Here is a 21,539-nt window from a genome sequence, read left to right as displayed (position 1 = left end):
TAAATGCATAAATTTCAATTCTTTAATGGTTTGTGATGACTTATCATTATCTTTTTAGAAATGGGTGTGAAATAATTTGTCTATTGATATATTGAAGGTACAGTAAAAACTATTTTCAATTTTCAGAGAAAATGACTTGATTTTTTTCTCCATAAGATATGAAGGAAAGCTGCTTGCATATGATGTCACAAATCAAATAATGGAAATTATAATAACTTTTTTATTCTTTGATGAATTTTTCTCCAACGTTTGGCATTTTTTGGTGCTATTTTTACAATGAAGTTGTTGTCAGGTTGAACTTTCCCTTTAATATATGTGAAATAGTTTAAATCAACAACTATACACTAACTCAGGCACAAGAATAACTTAGAATGTTTTTGTCACAGTTTACACTCATTTTTTATCTTCTCTCATTATTTCAGTTGTAAAATCTGCATAAATCATGGTTGAGATTAAGCCAGTTTACGCAGTTCATATTTCTTATCAAGCCCATTTTGCTGGTTATCAAGCGAAGTCTAAAGAGAAACGGGGTCATGTTAGGGCGGTGTGAAGGAGAGGTCAGAAATTCCTTCTCCCCAAGAGGACATTGGAGCTATTAAAGTGGTCAGCCATCTCAGTAAGGAATGACCCACTGCCATCTATGAAGATGAAACACCTCGTAAATTGTCACGGTGGGAGGGGTGGGGTCTTAACCACAGCATGTGAAGGGGATGGGGATTATAAAAGTGCAATATATGAGGATTAAGAGTCATGGAAATCAGAGGGGGGTGTGCAACAAAATTATTGACCTATCTACGGAGGATCAAACATCATTTCAATAATCATAGTTGTTTCGTTTTTATTCTTTTGTTTGATTCTTTTGTTGTTATTATTATTATTGTTAATATTATCAGCATCATCATCATCATCACCCTTCCTGGAAAGAGGATAGGGGTATGGAGTGGGGGCAAAATAGATGTTTTCCCTCCATCATTTGAGATCACATGATTACAAATGAATTATGGAAAAGGTAAGTGTTTTGGTCATAAACCAGGTATGGAAAGCGGTAACTTTTTGATGGGGAGGCAGAATGAATGATGTAGGAGTGTAATGGTGGTATACCAGCATGGAAAGTACATGAGGGCGACGGGCAATTCCGCCCTCATGACAGCTCAAATCGCCCCTAAAATTCCCCCAAAATGCATGCTTTGGGGTGACCATTCTTTCTATAGTCGCCCCAGGATCTGTTCCAAAAATATTCAAGATTTTTTAGAAAATCAATATTCCCACTGTGGCAGAAGAATATTATTTACTTTTACTGCACAATTATTTTTTAACCCCTAAAAAGTAGCCCTTAAAATGAAAGAAATAGCCCCCAAAATTCTGCAATCGCCCCATGTGGAAAATAAATAATAGCCTCTAAAAATGAAAATCGTTTCCTACCCTGTGGTTTACTAATACAACATCAATGGATATTAATGTATATGATATATAGAATACATGGATGGGGAGTCTACCTTGTAAAGTCCACTTCCGCCACCCATGAGTGCGCATACCCAGCATTAACCTTGCGAGGGGGGTCAGCTGGTAGAAAGACGGACAACAGCCTTTGGTAGGACGTGAAGACCGACACGACACATCAAGGTGTCCTACTTCCATGCACCTGCTACCAATTTGATGAAGAGGTAGTGATGTATTGGTCCAGACATGGATTGAGTGTCAAGCAGAGACCATAACTGTAACCTATTTGGGATGCCCCCATGCTGAGGAGAAAGTATGTCCATATCTTCCAAAGATAGCTCATGGATGAAGTTCACAAATTTGGAATGTAGGAAACTCTATTGTTGCTTTTTCCCCTCAAAGGGTGTAATTCAATTCTAGTGTTTTATAACCAGTTCATTTAAAAGGTGACTTGAAGTCACACTGAAATTTTGAGCTAAGGATGATATGTCCATATCTTCCAAAGATAGCTCGTGGATGCAGTGTACAATCGTGGGATGTATGAAATTCTACCGTTAGTTTGCCTAGAAGGATAATGCCCTATTCTTGTGTTTGTAACAAGTTAAATTAAAGTTTAACTTAAAGTTGCACTCAAATTACCAGTTTCATGAAAAAAATGAAGAATTATTGATTTATCATAACTTTTTCACAACTACAATAGACAAACTATACCTATCATTGTGAAGCTTAGAATCTCCTCCTTTACCTGTTCGGTATTTTTTCTATTGTATTTGTGTTTAATTTGTGATTAATCATTGATAATTCTCAGTTTTGCTTTATTTCTGGGATGCACTGTATAGATGCAGAGCCAATTTATACAGTGCGTGCCAGAAAAAAACAAAATTAACAATTATTGATTTATCACAAGTTTTTCTCAACTACAATAGACAAACTACCTATCACTGTGAAGCTTAGAATCTCCTCCTTTACCTGATTGGTATTTTTTCTATTGATTTTGTGTTTAATTTGTGATAAAACATTGATAATTCTCAGTTTTGCTTTTTTTCTGGGACGCGCTGTATAATCCATAGTACATGCTTGCCAACAAACATATCGCAATATTTGTATCCATTGAGTTTTTTATATGCCTTTATTGTTTAAGTGGTGAAAAACAGAGATAAGTTATAATTTATTATTATAGTATAGTCAACTGTAGAACAATACGAGGTGTAATACTAGTGTTTGATATGCAATAGGTTTATTTTCATGGGTGCATGAACTTTAAAAATTGGTGTAGTCGAATATTAAAAAAAAATAATAATTTGTTGACATTTGCATCCTTTGTAAATGTGTGCCTTTGAAAACATACCTTTCACCATGGTATGAATGACCCCTATGTTCGTTTTTCACGAGAAACACACAATTGGCAAAGAATATTAGCGAATGTCATAGCAAAATGATCAAGTTCAAATTTGGAAACGATTTCCTCTGAATCTCTTGCAGCAATCAAGTAGTAAAAAAATTCTTAGACGGTTTGCGTGAAGATGTCATGCCATATTTGCAAATGTTGTTTGTAGTATTGATCAACCACTGCAAGTGAACAAACATGAAGGACATGTGATTGAATTACAAACATGAACATTCCAAGAATCACATGTTAAACTGGGAAAAGTGTGATTCTTTCACGAGACATTTGGCAACTGTCCGTGATCTGGCTGGGGTTTTACTAAAACTTTTGTGAACTTCACCTACGTCATTCGGGGTCCTTCACATATGAGAAACATTTCAAGAAAATTTCAGGAAATAATTCCTCAAAAAGCTGTACGCACCAGAATCGGTAGACTAGCTTAGCCGGTGTAAAATAGGAGCGCCTTTAGCACCTAGCAAGGTGGATACGTGTTCTTTACAAATCCTATATTATTTATTTTATGTCACTGGACAATTTTTCAATGTCAAGTGAACGAATAATGTGTCTATATGCTGTAAACTTCTTGAATGAATAGGGTTTATGAAAATTTTGCTATTTTGATTAAAGCCCCTTTCCAATTAAAAAACCGACCATTTACAATATTGCCTCTGCAGAATGTGATGCATTTCAGTGCAGTAGCAATGTGAGGGATAAGGATTCCATGAGTGGGTTTATGCAATGCTCAGTACATATTTGCCATAGGGTGTAGTCGACCGGTGTCACGACCTTGCCTCTGACTATGCTGCAGCCGCGTATGATCACCTAGACGGTGCATCGGGTTGAAGACACCCTTGCACAGCACCCACGACTGCAAATAGAAACAAGAAATTGGAGTGGTGGGATGAGGAATATGTTTGGTGGAATCTTAAAGTCTTGGGTCAACTGTTCCGTGTTTGCTTTCTCCATTATCATCCACCATGATATTATATTATCAGTTTACACAGGCTCCCTCTCTTGAACAAATATCAATTCTTTCTCTCTCTCTTGCTACTAGTAAGAGGAATTTTGTATCGCCATTGCCCTTCTCTTCAAACAATTTCACGTTATCATGAAGGTTTGGTATTTGGTATAGAGTATTCTAGAAGATTCACCGTTTCCAGGTTGTGCTATTTACACATTCACCCTAAAATGATTTTTATTTCATCTAACTCAACCGGGGGCTTATTGTTTTCTATTGATATTAATATTTTTTAATTTAGTGTTTCATTTTTCATTTTTCATATACATGTACTTCATTCAGTGAATTTGGAGTAGAGTGGAATTACAAAATAGAATCTATTCAAACTGTCTGTAAATTTTTATTGAAATAACATTTGATTACTCTATCTGTAGAGTGAAGAGTAAAGGCATGCATTTTCTTAGGTTTTGTATAATCCAATCTGTTATTTTTAAATATATTCATAGGTTTACTAGTGTCATAACACCACAAATGAATATTGGATTTTCAATCCAAATAGGTGAATTTTAGAATATAATACGCTTTCAAACTTTCTTTGAGGGATCAAAGGGTTCATTTTGTTTCTTGGAAATCTGATAATCAAGGAATGTGATATGTTAAGCAAATGTGTCTTTAGGTATTCATTGCTGAAACTTTGTCATCAGTTTCATGCAGGCTGAAATAGCAAGATATTTATAAGTGAGGTTTGTTATGCTTAAATTTATAGTAGCGTGGGTTCCAAAAAAAGTAATCACCATTTGTTTTTATTATTCCTCCTTTATTTGTATGTTTGTATCTATTTGTAAGTAATCATAACTTTCATTTATGTTTGTATAATATGGGAATCATTTAAAACTTTCAGAAACTAAATACTAAACAAAAGCGTTTGCTGTCACCCTAACTTTGGCATTAGACCCTTGACCTATGACCTCTTGAGATGTTATCTCACGCTGTTGGGTAAGACATTAACATCACAACATTAATCTTGTGAACAGCGGGAAGAATCCTTCATCTCTGCACAATTTCATGGTTGATAGACCAAGAAATTCTGAGGAGAAAGCAAGCGAGAGAAAGAAAAGAAGAGATTTCATTAAGATATACGTCCATCTCGTAAGGGCATGACCGGCGGTGGAAAGTGAAGGATAATAAGTACTTGAGCGAGACGGTTTCTTGTTTTTCTTACTGGAGTAATTTTTACCATAAGAGAGAAAAGGGTTGACTACTTTCAAGATTTTCCAGAAGTAACATTCTTTTTTATTTTTGTTTGAAAAGAAAACTGAGCAAAGTGCCTGTAAATGAGAACATAATTTTGGTATTGACTTTATTCATAAGTAGAAAGTCTTCCTATAATGAGATAATTAGTGAAATTCAATTTTATAGGAGAATGGATGGACTAAAATCTTTGAAATCATTCCATGGGGTTGACTGATAGCAGTCTATGTGCACATTGATTTCTTGAGATTGTCTGTCGCAGCGTCATTAACTGATACTGTTGTATCATTACCCCTTTACAAATAATTGCAGATCCAGAATGCCACCCATAAATACACAAACAGGTGGTTTTCTTGTAGCAAATTTGCGGTTTATTCGGGGAGCATAAATTTAATATCAATTTTAATACGCTGTAATGATTGAGACATGTGTTTCAGAATGATCATTCTACCTCAACTGACCTCATAAAGAATTAAATGGTCTATATATTTCTGGTAAATCCAGATAATGACCCTTGGCTACTGAACAATCTCAGTCATGATTGATACAAGAACTACCTGATTTATGTAGGCATTGGATTTCACTGCTCTCATTATATATTATGCCCCCTTTCCCTCGCTGAAGTATGATAAGAGATTATGCCACACACCCCTCCTCTTTGTTCCCGTCGATCCATCTTGTTTGGCATTGAGGCTACAGTTGACCAAGCTTGCTGACGTCATTGCAGCTGGTACGTGGTGCGAGGCGCTGCCCTGGACTTCAGGGAAGCTCAGACCGTCCTAATCCCCTGGGATTAAAGCAAGGCTATCCTATCCCAAACTGATTTAGAGAGAGCTGCTGATGGCTTATTATTATCTTTGTTAGTCTATCCATGATTTGACACAGCAGGTTTTTATCCCTCGTTGTCGACCATAGCTGCTGCTTCAGTGGGGGAAATGCCCCCTCTTAAATATTGCTCATTCTGAAACATAATGAGAGTAATGCGACATGAGATAAGGTATTTGATCTAGGTTATTCTAAGAATGAGACATTTATATTATGAATAGTGCTTTTAATAATATTAAAGTTACATGTACTTTCTGTTCAAACCTGTGAGCTCCTGATTGATATATTTTTGCTTGTTTGTGCTATACTTTGTATTACTTTTACATGTACCTTTAACATAAGATGCTTTTAAGAGTGGGAAGGAGAAAAGGAGAGAGGAAGAGAGATATATAAAATGGAATGAGGGGGAAGGAGGGGATGGAGGGAGGGTAGAATGGCAGGAATTTTACCAGGAAGAAAAGGGTTGTATAATTTGCCCTTTCTGATACCCAATAGGGCTATACATGTATGTTCATATCTACCATAGATGGCTGATATGTTTTTTGAAAATATTGCATTTTTTATTCATAATTGGGTGAAACAGAGTCATTAGAATTTGAAATGTGTTCACCATAGAAGAAAGTGGATTTGGAATGAGGGTGTGACAGTATGTTAGAAGGGGTGTGTGTGTGGGTGTATGTGTGTGTGAGCGAGAGAGAGATAAAGATAACGAGACAGGAAGAGCATTAGAGAGTAAGGGCTGACAAGATAAAGAGAAGGAATCAGAGAGTGAGAGGAATGGTATTTTCTTTTGGTTTTTTATTCTGTTAATTCACAATGAACTTGTTTTTGTCAGATCCTAATCAAGTCCCACAGAAATTACTTGATGAATATTATAACGTGCATTGGTAATTCAAAATTTTCATTTATCTTTTTGTGACATAAACCTTGGAGGTGTCTCTTTATACTAGGGTGCCTTGCTGATTTCAATTGTTGAAAGCCATATTGTGCTTTGGCATTCCTAAAAAAAAAATTCTTCAAAGTTTCATATATAGATACCTCATTGTGAAAGGACCCTTAGGACCGTATTATTTAGAGAAAAAAAATGACATACAAAGCAGACCTGCCAACCAGTACGTTTTAGCCGTATTTAGTACGTTTTTGCAACCAAAATGCGGCAGTACGTTTTTTCTTTGAAAAATACGTTTTTTTTGGTTTTTTTTACTAAATCTTAATTTATTGAGAAAAATAATCTCTATATGTCTCTATTTCATAAAACGTACACAAATATGGTTATTAGATCAATGTAATTTCAGGTAACTTTTTTTTCAATCATTTTGTTAAAACCAGGGTGAAGATATACACATGTTTTAATTTTTTTTTTTTCCATCTGCAAGAGCAGTGCACATTTTAGCTTGCATGCAGCTTGAGCGCCGCGATGAGCAAATGCATGCCGAAGCATTTTATTATGAATTACACTTTTTTTGGGAAAAATACATTTTTTTAAATCACAGAATACAGTTTTTCATTCCCAGAGGTTGGCTGGTCTGACAAAGCTTAAAAGTAGTGGAAGAGAATGAATCAAGTTCCATCTGAAATCTTTGAAAATTAAATGTTAATTGTATAAGTTGAATTAATCCAAGACCACTGTAGGCCATGACCTTTGATGCCCTATTAACTGGTCTCAATGCCCCTCCCATTGTCCTTGAGATCTGCTGTGCCCTATTTCAGTTGTCCTACATGTATTTGTGCTGCCCTAATACAAAAATGTGCCCACTGGAGGGGTGACCTCCCCTAAAATCGTTCTTAAAATGATATGCCTCTACATGGAATACTTGTGTCTTGGCACATTCTGCATGAAACCATACGATGTTGTCGGATGTGAGGAGCATCTCTCGGAGGTTTATAAAGTAGACAAAGATCTTGGGTCGTTAGACCGGGTGACGTCTTTCTCCGGCATACGTTTGATAATGTCACCTCCCAAAAGACTGATAACCGACGCATTCTTGGCACCATTACGCGTAGACACTCCATTACATTACAACGCTTCTCATTGGAATCTGTCAGTAATCTTGGACAGTCAGTCGAAGCCATGATGTCTTTTGTGACATGACCATGCTTTGCTCTCTTTCTTTTTGCTATATTTCCCAAAGGTTTATTTTCTGCGTTTGGATTGGAAAATTAGGCCTTTCCCAAGTTCTTACGATATGTTCACCCTTCTCATTTCTTAAGGAAACCAGTTTATATAATTCTTGGAGTGAATTTATCTTCTGCATTCTAAAAACTGTCATCTTTCTTTTTCCTAATTTCTCTCAGAGTTTATTATATGCATTGGATTTATAGAAAATTAAGGAATTTTAAAAAGTTTTTCAGCTATGGCTAGCCTTCTCATCTCTTTAGGAAACCAGATTGTATTCTTATTGTGAAATTTCTCTTTTGTATCTTCATATTCTAAAAATTTGAGGGACAAAACATAAAGTATGCATATTTGAATGTCTTTGATTGAAAATGTAAAGAATATTATTAAATATAAGTTAAATGAGAATATTCAGATGTTCACAATACATTGAATTTGAATTTAGCTCCAACATCATAGACGAGGCTTACAGTTCTCCATATGACTAGTATGGGAAAGGACTGGTGGTATGGTGGAAGGAAGAAAAGTTTGTGAGAAATGAAAGTGAAAAAGATTCAGTGTGAATTGAAAGGCGAGAAGTGATTTTAAACGTACATGTATGTAAGGAACAAAACAAATTTGCACCAATATTATTTGCTATATATTTTATCACAATCAATGAAATATCGTTATAACCCGCTGTTCCTTTGGAATCCATGTTTGCATTTTGTAATGTTAATGTTGGCCAAGCTAAGGAACATCGTAGGATATAAATCAGAATGTTGTTTATATGTCATGTAAAGATAAATGGGCTGTCCGTGGATGCAACGTTCATCATTCATTGACATTTATTGTGAGAGAAGGGTAAAATGTCTCATTATGATTTATGTTGTATATGAGAAATAACAATGTGTGTTTCTCTGTTGAATTGAGAAGGCAAAGCAGCTAATTATTTACACCGTACTGATGATGTCTCTTGAAAACAGGCAAATGGCCATCATTTAACTGTTTATTTGCATTAGGAAGCCTCAAGTATTATGGCAATAGATAATACATTAGTTTTATTCTTAATATATATTTAGGCTGATTCAGTTTTCATGTCATTCATCCTGGTATACATGTATATTCATTTCCCATTACTTTGATGTTGATGATGTTATGTATACATTGCCTTATATTTTTCCTGTATAGTTCACAACATACATGTATTAAACTACATTCTAGAAAGATACCACTTGAAGTAATTATGTTTACTTGTTCACTGTCTCAATGATCATCTCTCTTACCACTCTTCCCACACAGCCTTATGAGCTTACAGAGGCCATTGAGATCAGTAACCTGATATTTACCAGTCTCTTTGCCTTGGAGATGATCCTTAAGATAATTGCCTATGGTCCAGTGGGGTATGTTAGCAACGGATTTAACGTCTTTGATGGCCTTATTGTAATTGTCAGGTAAGTAATGCAAACACTTTATTCCAGTCAAGTAGGCCGGGGTAATTGGGTGAATGATTTCTTCAGCCCAAGGACTTAATTGAATATCTCCTTATTACATTTACGTCATGTACATCCACATATAAAATAGATAACATCCACATTCAAAAATATATTATAACATGACAGTTATTACTGTATCCTTTTATGCACCTTGCTGCGTAAGTTCTTTTGCCCAAGCACTCAATTAATTATTTCGGTCTTTATTGTATTTACGTCACATGCACATAAATATGTAACAGGACAGTTATTGCAGCATTGTTGGAAGCATTTAATATTTTCCTTTCTTGTATTACAACAGAATAACCCCATTAGCAGATGTGGTACTGTTATACATTGTATTTCCTTTTCAACATTGAGATGGTTATAATAATTAGTTGTTCCATGCTTGTATAAATTGTATGTACCCCCTCCAAACTCTTGATGTAGAACAATGAAGCACCACAATATTTCTTTTTAACTCAAATGACAGATTTGCCACTATATACTTTTGAAGTCTCTCGAATGTTATGAATTTATATTATTTTATTTACCCAATGATTTAAACTCCACATTACTTTCAGTTAGTTCTCATCAGCGTGGTTTCCTAAATTTTTAATGATGTTTGAGTTTTTACCATATTCTATCTTGATTTGCATATTGACTTCAAAATGTATTTGCATACCATCTATGATTTATATGCCTTTTTTCATTTTCCATTACATCCCTCTTCTACTTCATCTGGCTTTAAGAGTACTCTCCCTCCACCCTCCTTCAACTTCTTTACCTTTCTAAATTCTTTACCTGTCTATACCGCCCCCTGTGTTACCTGTCACTAATTAGGTTTTCTTCATTTCTTTCTTTCTCCATCCTTTGTTATTAATCTTTGGTAATTTTTTGAAGATGTTATGATTGTTATATGTATATTGATTCATTTGTTGTATTTTACTATACGATGTAAATTTCACTCAATTCAGCTTTGGGCTGCCATGTGATTTTAAATAAATACCTTTTCAAATTCAATGGGTTCCCTGGGAAGTTTTGTTTTGAATTATTACACTTTATCTGTAGATTATGCTCTGGGGTTTCTGCCTGATGATTTAACAATTTAAGCCCTTGAAATATGATATATTTTCACACAGATTTGAATAAATACATTATAAATAGACACCATAATGTCATTGCAAAGGCATTGTACAATACCTACTATTTGTTTCATTATATGCTCCCTAGCTGTTGCCAATTTGAAGATTTTGCTCATTATTTAATCTTTTTTGCTTTTTTTTAAAAAACATAGTGTGGTAGAGGTCCTACAAGACGGCAGCGGAGGCCTTTCTGTATTGAGAACTTTTCGTTTGCTTCGGATCCTCAAATTGGTCCGTTTCATGCCAGCCCTCCGGAGGCAGCTTTTGGTCATGCTGCGTACCATGGATAACGTTGCAACCTTCTTCTCTCTACTAGCTCTATTCATCTTCATCTTCAGGTGAGCAAATGTAATGGTTTTGTTAAGGTAGCGAAAAATTAAGTCATATATTCAGGGGCAGATCAAGGATTTTCCAAATTGGGGGGGGGGGGGCACATTTTCCTGATGAAAATTTGACAAGCAAAAAAAAAGAAAACAAAAGAAGGTTTTCACCTAAAGTCGGAGGTCATTTCGTCCGCAGAAAATTAAATAGGTCCTCACTTTCAAAAAGAGGGGGGACACACTTGGGTAAAAGCGGTATATTTACATTACAAATTTTGATTATGGTTCTCAGCTTGAGACCCAGAAGCAGGTTAAACTGATGTAACATGTAAAAGGTCTGAAATTCAATTTGAATTGGAGTAGGGGCCGTCGGGTTACGATGAATCCTATTGCTGTTAATATTAGATCCAATATCGAGTCCGAGATGGAATTTAAACTGGATTGATTAAGAGAACAAGTGTTCTCAACAAAACCAAAACTCAAAATGATTATATTCTCTTACTAAACTCATGCAGAATGCAAGTAAAGGCTTCTTTCCCACGCCTCTGATGCGCGGTAACTTCCCAAGGAATTCTATTTTGTAAACATTGCGCAGTACAGCAGGCGGCCGCTTTATACGGAGCGCCGCTAATCTTACTCGCGGCATCTTTTGTGTGCGGTTTCATTTGATCTACGTGACCGCAAGTACTTATCACAGCTGCTATAAGAACTGCCGCTCCGCGCGACTACCGCGCGAGAAAACGTGCAAATTGCGACTAAATCATTTGAGCGATTAAACACCGCTAAAATTTATTATGGTTCTCAAAGGGGGGGGGGCACGGTTTGGCTGTGCCCCCCTGGATCCGCCAATGCATATTCATAGAGGTACTTTTTCATGCAGAAACTCTAACCTTCAAGTTACCCTCATGGTTGTGATAATTTTATTATAATTACATGAGTGATAACATGACTTTAGACACAGCAGTCCTTATTCTAGAGGCTGGTTTAACTGAAACCATGGTCCAATTCTGTGCTAAAATATAGAAAGCCAAAGTCTCCAAAACTTGTTTCTCTTTGTGTTTCTTATGTTTCTGTGCTCTTTTCTCATAATTCAATGGTAAAGTATAAGACATTTGTCCTTAAGATTAAGGTTGGTTTATCTGAAGCCATGGTCTAACTCTATGCTAAAATATGGAAAGCCAAAATATCCAATATTTGTTTGTACTGTGTGTTTCTTATGTTTAGAACTGTGGTCTTTTCTCATGATTTATTAAATGGTGAAGTCATACTATTTTAGTGGTTTTCCCCATAGACGGTAATTAATGATTTGGATATATAAACCAAGCAGATAGATTGAATTTGTACTTTGAGAGATTTTTGTGGTAATTTGCTTTCCATATTGAAACCACAACTTTAGACCAGAGAGTAAACTAAACCTGACCTGAGAATATGGTCCATTGTAGTTTGAATAGTCATTAGATATTGTGGCATTTTTCTCTTAAACTGACAAAGCATGTTCGAAAGATCATACATATCATTGCATCAGCAACACTGCACAGGATGTGACAGCATGCCCTATAAAAAAAGAAGAAATAGATTTAAAGGTAACTCCATATTATTATTATTATTATTACTTATTATTTGTACTGCGCTTTTCCCATTAGGCCCAAAGCGCTTACAATGAATTAATTAAATGTAATATTTTAAAAACTACAAAGTACGAAAGAGATGAGTTTTTAATGACTTTTTGAAAATTGCTAATGTTGGAGACTGTCTAATTATTAGTGGCAGGTCGTTCCAGGATTTTGAAGCCGACACCGTAAAAGTTCTGTCACCAGCTAATGTACGAGTTAATGAATATGTGAGGCGAAGGTGATCACTGGCCGACCTAAGTGCTCTAGTTGGTGTATACAGATTCAAGCAGTTACTTAAATACTGTGGAGCCTGTTTATTCAGTGTTTTGTAGACAATTAATCAAGAGTAATTTGAACGTAATTCTCTGTTTAAAAGGAAGCCAGTGAAGAGAATAAGAGTGGTTGGGAAGGATGATCTCGGGAAACCTGTAAAATTAATCATGCTGCCCAATTTTGTAGTCGTTGAATACGAATTAATTGATTAGAGGGAATTGTAGAAAGGAGCCCATTGCAATAATCGATACGAGACAGAACCAATGAACGAACAGCATATTGCTTTCATCAAGGGAGAAATGCTCCTTTAGTGTATTTCCTCTCAGATAAACCAAAGGATTGTGCCCAAATTACTGCACATGTCATATCTATCCAGTATATCACGGAAAATAGATAAGTGTGCATCTTTGGACCAAGTGTGGCTGCTATCTCTCCAGCCATTAGGAAAAACCGCAAGATAGATACTTTTACTGAAGTAGGGAGGCGATATGACGTTGTTGATAATACCTTTACGCAGAGAAGAGAAAGAAAGTATTCTCTTAGCAACCATTTCATGAGCACACTGTCTTGGCATTTGATTATTTTGTTGGTCTTCAGAGTGAGGTCATTCTAATCTAAAATTGTACGGTATTTGTAAAGAATGACACTTATAAACAAACTGTTATTTTCCTTGTTATTTTTCATGTTTTTATTTATAGAAATGAATAGGCCTTGCAATTGCTTATATTTTGAAGTGCATGTTTGGTTGAAAGACAAGCTAATTGTCAATTCAAAGTACAAGTTATATTTTGAGCTAATGTAGTACATGTATATGTAATTCAAGTGTCTGTTTTGCAAGAAGCTGTGATTGATTCAAATCAATCTGATAGTTTGAGATTGATTTCATGTTTATCTTATAGTGCACAATAAATATCAATGAATCATAATTTGAATTTGAGTAAGCAATTGACACTATTTCTTCGATGAGCCACATGTGTTGTCTTGCATGCATGTAGCTATTTACCACCAAAAGACTTTCAAGCTCTGAAATCATCTCATTTTAATAACCGGTTTATTGATTAAAAAAAACATAATTGCGGCATAGCCGAGTTGCGTTGAGCTTACATAGGCATGGTTACATTTATACAAACATTATAATAGATAGGTAAACATAATTTGAAAGTATATGGCATTTTGTAAATCAATAATTTCATAAAAAGGAAATTAAATTTGTTACAAAATGTCAGTTGAAGAGAGGCCACCTCCTGAATGGGAGGTCGGCGCTTCAACTCCATTCTGGCTTCTTGTTATTGCCGGGTGCTCGATATTTAAGAATGGAGTAGGGTAATAATAATATTATGTTATGTAGGGTCCACTTGAAGATCAGCTAATAGGTATAGTGGCCTCCCTGGATACATTCGAGTTAATATTATCATTACTTATAAATCAACACTTACAATTTGATACCCCTAATGTGAAATGTTTACTATGTGTCGTGAACCTACCGGACTTGCATTATAGACAAAATTATCACCCCCCCCCACTCAGTTACATGTAGCTAACATATATTGCACAAGAAGCTTTTGTATGATATACTTTGTTATGTAGGTCAGAGTAGAATAAGGATAGCCCTTTTTTGGCAAAATGAGAATTGCTATGAATAAAGAAAATATGTAATAGGGCACTTGAGTCATTGGCATTTTGACAGGAAGTAAGTGAAATGAGGCAAACCTTGGGGAAACAACCTCATGACCTGGATATAAGACTTTCACCCATCATGCACTATTCACATAATATTTTCTAGTATACATGTAGGCCCGAATTCACAAAGGTGGTTTTGAAAACCCACGGTTGAGTCGATGGTTTATGTAGATTTCCTGTATAAATTACGCTTAATTTAGCGCGTATCGGGCGCGTGTTTAAAAAATGTCCAATGCTGATGCGCGCTTTTGTCACAGTGCGCCAAATTGACGCCTGTTGCCGTGGTTATCCACGCTATTTTATTCATGAGTCCACTCTTCAAACAGTGGACTCATGAATAAAATAGCGTATGTAACCATGGCAATAGGCGTCAATTTGGCGCACTGTGACAAAAGCGCGCATCAGCATTGGACATTTTTTATACACGCGCCCAATACGCACTAAATTAAACGTAATTTATACAGGAAATCTACATAAACCATGGACTCAACCGTGGGTTTTCAAAACCACCTTTGTGAATTCGGGCCGTAGAGTCTTTACTTCTTAATTTTATTGTATTCTATTCTTTGGGCAAGAGGCATTTTCTCTAAAAACAATACATAAGAAATATAGTAAAATTAATTGTTAATTCATTATGGCACTTGTTTGCTTCAACTTTATAAGTATAGAAATCTACTGCATTTTCAGACTTGTATCGTAGGGAAAATACCTCTAATTGTTGTTTACATTTGAAAAAGTACGATTTCGTACCCAGCATATTTTCCTTTCCCCCTTTTTTTCTTCTCCTTCCATATTTCTTTACTTATTTTGTTGTTTATCTATTCTCTTTTTTTCATATTCCCCAAGTTTCTGGAAATGTATGCTTCTCTCCCCGCTTTTCTTTTTCCCTTCTCTTCCTCCCCTCCCTCTTTTACTTGCAATTCCACTCTCTTTCATATGATCACATTTTCACAACTATATAAGAAGTTTTTCTGAATTCATCACACATGCAGTTACCATAGTAACTAAGCAGGCAATTAAGAGGATTTTATCTTGAGATTTAGCTGAAACAAGGCAAAAATCGGTTCAAATTTCAGGCTCCATATCTCAGTCGAGAATGGTCTTCCAACCCCCAAGAGATCGACCCAGTAGGCTATTTTACATCTAAGTATTGTAATTCAACACGATGTTTGTCATTTTTTGCTTTGCTTTCCTCAATGATAGAAGAGTCAATGCTAATGGCAAAGATACAAAGCTTCATTTTCTGAAGTAAGCCTACCCGTTGTCAACATTTTCCCAATACGACGTCGAAATACACACTTGCCTTGGGTCTTTGGGGATTGTACTTTTTAGAAGATAAAAAATGAGTTTGAGAAATGATTTTTCTTAATTAATATAATAATTCAATATTTGAAAAAATTTTAATGTTTAATTTTCATTCTATTTAAAGTTAGAAAACATAACACCTAACAAATTATTACATATCGTTATTATATTTCAGTACATATAAGATTAGCTTTTGATACAATTCTTTTGTATGCCATCGCAGATTGTGATAATTTACTATTAATAACTGGGATATACTCAGTTATGAGCATCAGAAAAACACCAAAACCTTGAACATGATAATCTCGAATCATGTTTTGGAGACCAGCCGAGATCTGTGCCAGTTCGTAAAATCACTGATGATTTTAGTAGAGAGTTCTTCCTTTGCACAAAAGGCTGCTATACTTATGTCATAACTCTAAAATCATGCTTTTCTTGAGCATATGTCCTCAAAATTACAGTGGTTGAACACCCCAATGGCACTATGCATGTACTATATCTCTATCATATGAAGAAAAAACCCTGGCAAAATCAATTATGGCTTCTGTGTATTGCTGTTTTTATTGCACTGTGCCCAATTTGCAAGTAAAAGCTCAGTTTCGAGTACATATTACGTTAGTATCGAATGATAGCATTACACCCAAGGGGGAAATCTCTTTATACATTAGCTCTGTGGTAGTGTCCTCAGTCTGTCCCTAAAAGACCGGTCTTTGGAAATGTTTAAACTGGAATAGGTAAATTTGATTACCTTACTGTGTTTTTGTCTTTCCACCAATTACTGCATGTATCCACCATTAGGAGTTACAAAAAACAGCAAGAACTCTGAGGAAGAAAAGTTCAAAAGTTACTAGCACATGTGGTGATTTTTTTGTTTTAACATACAATTTGTTTATATGAATCCTTATAGGGATTTCTTGGATATTAATTGTTGCTAAATATCCAATTTATTTTAATTCATTTTCCAAGTTATTTGAAGCTTGTTGAAGGCCTGTATTGTGAAATTGAATATTTTCATAAGACATAAAGTTGTATAAGTGTTACAGATTTTAGAAACAAGATGGATAGTTTTTAAACATTCTGCAGGCTACACGGAAAATGTGATAGAGCTTATACTGTATTTATAGGTGCTGAAAAGCTGATTCATCCATCTTGTGCCCTGGCTGAATAAATCAGTTATGAACTAAATCCAAAGTTCAAGCTTGACTGTAATCATTCATACTTATTTCACGGTGGTCTTACCCCCTCCCCCAACCTAATGCCCCTACCCCAATACCCCCCACCCCAGACATTTTATGCTCAGGTATAGCATAATAGAAATGGAACAAAATCAATTGGCTTGAAAATGTTTCTCCACTTCTTGTTTCCCACTTAGAACCCCCCCCTTATGATTTTAAATTACAGGGGCCTGTCTTACAAAGAGTTGCGATTGACTCGATCAATCGCAACTATGGAAAGCCAGCAAAGTCAACATATTCAATGCTTGTTTGCTCAATTTTTTTTTTCTAGATATGAATGTATATCCATAAATTCATTGATTTCTTGACAGTTCGGTGTGTTCTCCTTCGTTTACAAAGGACATTTTGCACATTTCCTGTAGAAAAAATTTATGACACTGATGGATTTCCATGGAGTTACGTTTGATTGGATAAATTGTAACTCTTTGTAAGACGGGGGCCCAGGTATCTATGCACGTCACTGTATTCTTGCCAAACAACATATATTCTATCATCTGGGGCTAAATAGACCAAAGAATTGGTTTTCCGGACTCCCATTATTGAATTCTGATGGACATCCAAACTAACAGAGCAGGCCCTTACAGACATGTACCTGTTTGCAGAATGAAACTGTCAATGTACAAAAAAGTCAATTATTGCTTGCAATCTATTCTATTTACCTTCTCCCCTGTTTTATGAATAAAAAAAAACCACCAGTCACTATAATCTTTCTTTATAAATACTATTCAACTTTAGCCATGAAGAGATTGATTTATACAACTATAATCAACTTTGACTTAGAAAAAGATCATTTAATTTAGCTTCAGATTTTTCACAGAATTTATAACTTTATAGTTAAGTTCTCTACTTATTTTTTTCGGTTTATGAATTTCTTTGCCAAATGACTAAAAAGAAAGAAAGAGAAAGAAAGAAAGATGAAGAATGGGAAGGTTGCAGGAAAGGTTGCAATAACCCCTTCCTGGGGAGAACCTCTGCCGGATGTACTACTGAAAAAAAAATTGTATAGGTTCGATGTGTTTTCTTTATTGATTTTAAACATTGATGTTTTAACACAATCATATGAAAAGCAACCGGAAATTACTAAGACATACACTGTATCTTAGTAACAATACGCAGTGTGTAGGCGATTGAGTCTATTTTATTTCAAATTAGATGTTTGTATTCTCCATAGATTGGGGAAACGGGATTCGGCCGAGAACTGTCAACGCTATTGTGATAACGCTGTCATCTTCTTTACTTCAATGCTATTTTTGAATAGCAAGCCAGCTTGTTTTTTAGATGTTATTTGAAGCAGAGTCCATGCTCATAGGAAATTAAATTCTTGAATTTGATTTACTTATGATTAACATCAGTGATGTATCAGGATATGAGGAAAAAAGTAACCTTATACTGTTATATACATGTATCTCTCCTCTTGATATTTATAAGATTTAATACATTTTATTGATTAATCAATGATAGTGATGCTAAAAAAAGAAGACATTGTCACATGAGTAATACTTTAGAAGATAATGTCTAATATCCAAGTGAAATTTTGTTGGATGTTATGTTATGAAAATAAAGGGGTAAAAATCATTTATTTGAGTAATATAAGCTCCCCTCAAACAGGCTGATAATTGTAATACTTCTTAAATGGAAAAAAGATTGCAACGATGAATTCGATATGATGAAAATTTACCACTTCGGATTGGGATTTGATTTTGAATGAGAATGCAAGTTTATTTGAATTTTATCCTTTTTTTTGTCTTTAAATGTGTTGCAGCATTCTAGGAATGCACATATTTGGCTGTAAATTCTGTGACTATATTGACGGTGAACAGATCTGTGATAGAAAGAATTTTGATTCACTTCTCTGGGCCATTGTTACAGTATTCCAGGTGAGAAAAATATACTTTTATTTATTTTAATGAAAAATTGTAAATAATATAACATATGTTTCTTTTTTAATATATGTTTTTACTCTTGATCAAAGCTATTTACATGTATGTTTTTAATGCATGAGGCACAGAACGATTCACCCTCATTAAAAAAAAATAAACATTTGTATCGCACAAGAGCCCCTGGAAAGCGTTCTTGTTAATATTCAAATGATACATAAGGATGAACAGAATATTATGTTTAATTTTCTTTTTAGTTTGACCCTAATTTACTTATTTGTTACTTTAATCGTTCTAAGCACAATCATTTCTTTTTTCTAATCTTTTGCCGCCAAATGCATTGAAATTTATCCTATACAGACCTATATATTATGTTTGTAAACATTGTTTAATTTTTATCTTATCACTACCTGTATTGCTACATGTATGTGAGCATATTTATCATGAATGTGTGGATGATAAAAAGAAGTTGCAAAACTTGATTTTGATTGATGTGGGTTATGTACCGACGCGTTTACCATTATTATAAAACATGAACATTGAATGTCAATAATATTGTACTTGTATGCACTTGGTGTTTGGTTAAAGGTTAAAATCAGGCATTTATCAAGATATTTATTACCATTTTCAATGCCTTTCTCTTAAATTTCTTTTTTTAATGTTAAAATATACCTTTCCTTGATATTTCATTGTCATTCACTGCTGGAAAGATCTCATCAGAGTCCACTATGTGATCACAGTGTGTTCACATAGTGAACTATGTGAAAATATTATTCACACTGTTAAAATGGTCAAATTTAACAGTGTAAAAGGAATTTCGCTCTGGCTATCTCTGATGTGGATCTTCTCATTCTGTTGGCATAGTAGAATATGTGAATATGTGATTCACACTGTTGAAATGCTCCAATATTTTTAACAGTATGAAGGTGTGTTTACATTGCGTTCCACACAGTGAACACACTGTGGATCATGGTGTTCTTTCCAGTAGGGTTACTTCTTTTTCAGTTATTATGTACTTTATATATAATAAATGACATTTTGGCTAATTACCCCCCACCTCCCCTCCTGACTCCAGATTTTGACCCAAGAAGACTGGAATGTTGTTCTCTACAACGGCATGTCCCGTACTTCACCCTGGGCTGCCCTCTATTTCATTGCTCTCATGACGTTCGGCAACTACGTCCTCTTCAATCTCCTTGTTGCCATCCTCGTCGAGGGATTCTCCGCAGAGGTACGTTACCATGGCAACCCAAATCACCAGTGGGAGCATTTGCCAATTTTGCTCTATTTTGCCTTCCGTTGGTTGCAGATTATCTGGTATTAAGCGGGGATAAGGGGTTTGTAGTTTGCTGTGAGCGGGGTCGGGTTTTATCGAATGTGGAACAAATAATTGCAATCTTTTCTCTGAAGTCGATGGATTTCTTATCTAACAACTTTCTGGTGCTTTATACTTTATTGCAAAAAAAAATGCAAGTCCTGATGATATTTTTTGCTCACTCTATATTTTTCATTGTTTTTATGCATTTGTTTTCAAAGTGATATTTGTGAAGATAAGATATAAAGATAATTTATTTATGAAATCACATCGATAGCATTATTATTTTTTTCTCAAAGAAATACAGTGCCGTATTTGTTTGATCCCTACATTTAAAGGAGAGTGAAGGCCTCAGAAAAAGTTGAATTCATATAAAAAATAAAATCAAATAAACATATCAAAGAAATTTTGAAGGTTTGAATGAATAATAATGATGTCCTTCCTACTATCAAAGTAATGTTTTTAAAGATGGTGTTTGTTGGTTCCATGACATTTTCTCTTACGACAATTTCTCTGATGATAATTGCTCTGCTGTAAATTCCATACACTAATCAAATAACTAAATTAAACCCTTGATTTAGTACTATACCCTATCCTTAACCTAAACCTGATATAAAACCCTATTGCAACCCTAACCCTAACCCTAACCACACATCTAGCCAAAATAAAGCCCAGAGCGATTGTCGTGGGAGCAAATGTCGTGCAACCTTTTTTTTCAACCGGTGGATGTTCTTATAACCCATTTATCTCCCATTTTGTCTTATACTCGCTATTATGAATTCTTCATCTCTCACTCCAAATGATATTTACTTCTCACTTGCTCATCCGGTGCCCCACCCACATCTCGTTGGCCACGCCCTAAACCTGGCCCAATCCTCACCAACCACGCCCCCAATCTCATCTCATCGTGTCATATATCTGCTTTATATCACTTGGTGGATACATCACGGTGAGTACGTTTCATCAGAGCTACATGGTTCATTGGTTCACATGATGTATATTCAGGGCCATATTGCACAAAAATTATGTTTGAATGCAACTCCTGAAAATCAATCATACATCTAAGTCCCGAATAATTTTTGGCCTGTTGCAGACAAAGTTTGCGTTTTTTGATTGGTGAAAATGAAGTTGCGTTTGACTTTTGCACTCGTTTTGCAAAACTTTCTGAAAAAGGCACCTGAATTAGAGGTTTACTTCTCCTGAGTTATATTCAAACACATGTTCTGTGCAGTGGGATCCTGTTCACATTTGCTTATATGGTTTGGCTGCCTTGTACCACTCTTATGCTCTTAATGAATATTGGAGTGAGTTGTGTGAATATCATGCTTTGAATATCCACTACTGTAAC

General features: G+C 35.2%; 1 protein-coding gene across 1 annotated transcript in view; it reads left to right on the top strand.

Annotated features, from left to right (window-relative positions):
• The first annotated feature begins 7,651 nt into the window (after positions 1 to 7,651).
• Positions 7,652 to 21,539, top strand: part of LOC129269608 (voltage-dependent T-type calcium channel subunit alpha-1H-like) — a 72,653-nt gene continuing 58,765 nt past the window's right edge. Inside the window, exons 1-5 of the mRNA XM_064105794.1 lie at positions 7,652 to 7,780; positions 9,259 to 9,410; positions 10,726 to 10,911; positions 18,762 to 18,876; positions 19,952 to 20,107. Coding sequence (XP_063961864.1) covers positions 7,652 to 7,780; positions 9,259 to 9,410; positions 10,726 to 10,911; positions 18,762 to 18,876; positions 19,952 to 20,107 — 738 coding nt within the window. The remainder of the gene's footprint in view (positions 7,781 to 9,258; positions 9,411 to 10,725; positions 10,912 to 18,761; positions 18,877 to 19,951; positions 20,108 to 21,539) is intronic.

Source organism: Lytechinus pictus, chromosome 10 (assembly GCF_037042905.1).
Source record: "Lytechinus pictus isolate F3 Inbred chromosome 10, Lp3.0, whole genome shotgun sequence".
In the NCBI taxonomy this organism is placed as follows: Eukaryota; Metazoa; Echinodermata; class Echinoidea; order Temnopleuroida; family Toxopneustidae; genus Lytechinus; species Lytechinus pictus.
This window is presented reverse-complemented; position numbering and strand designations above follow the sequence as displayed.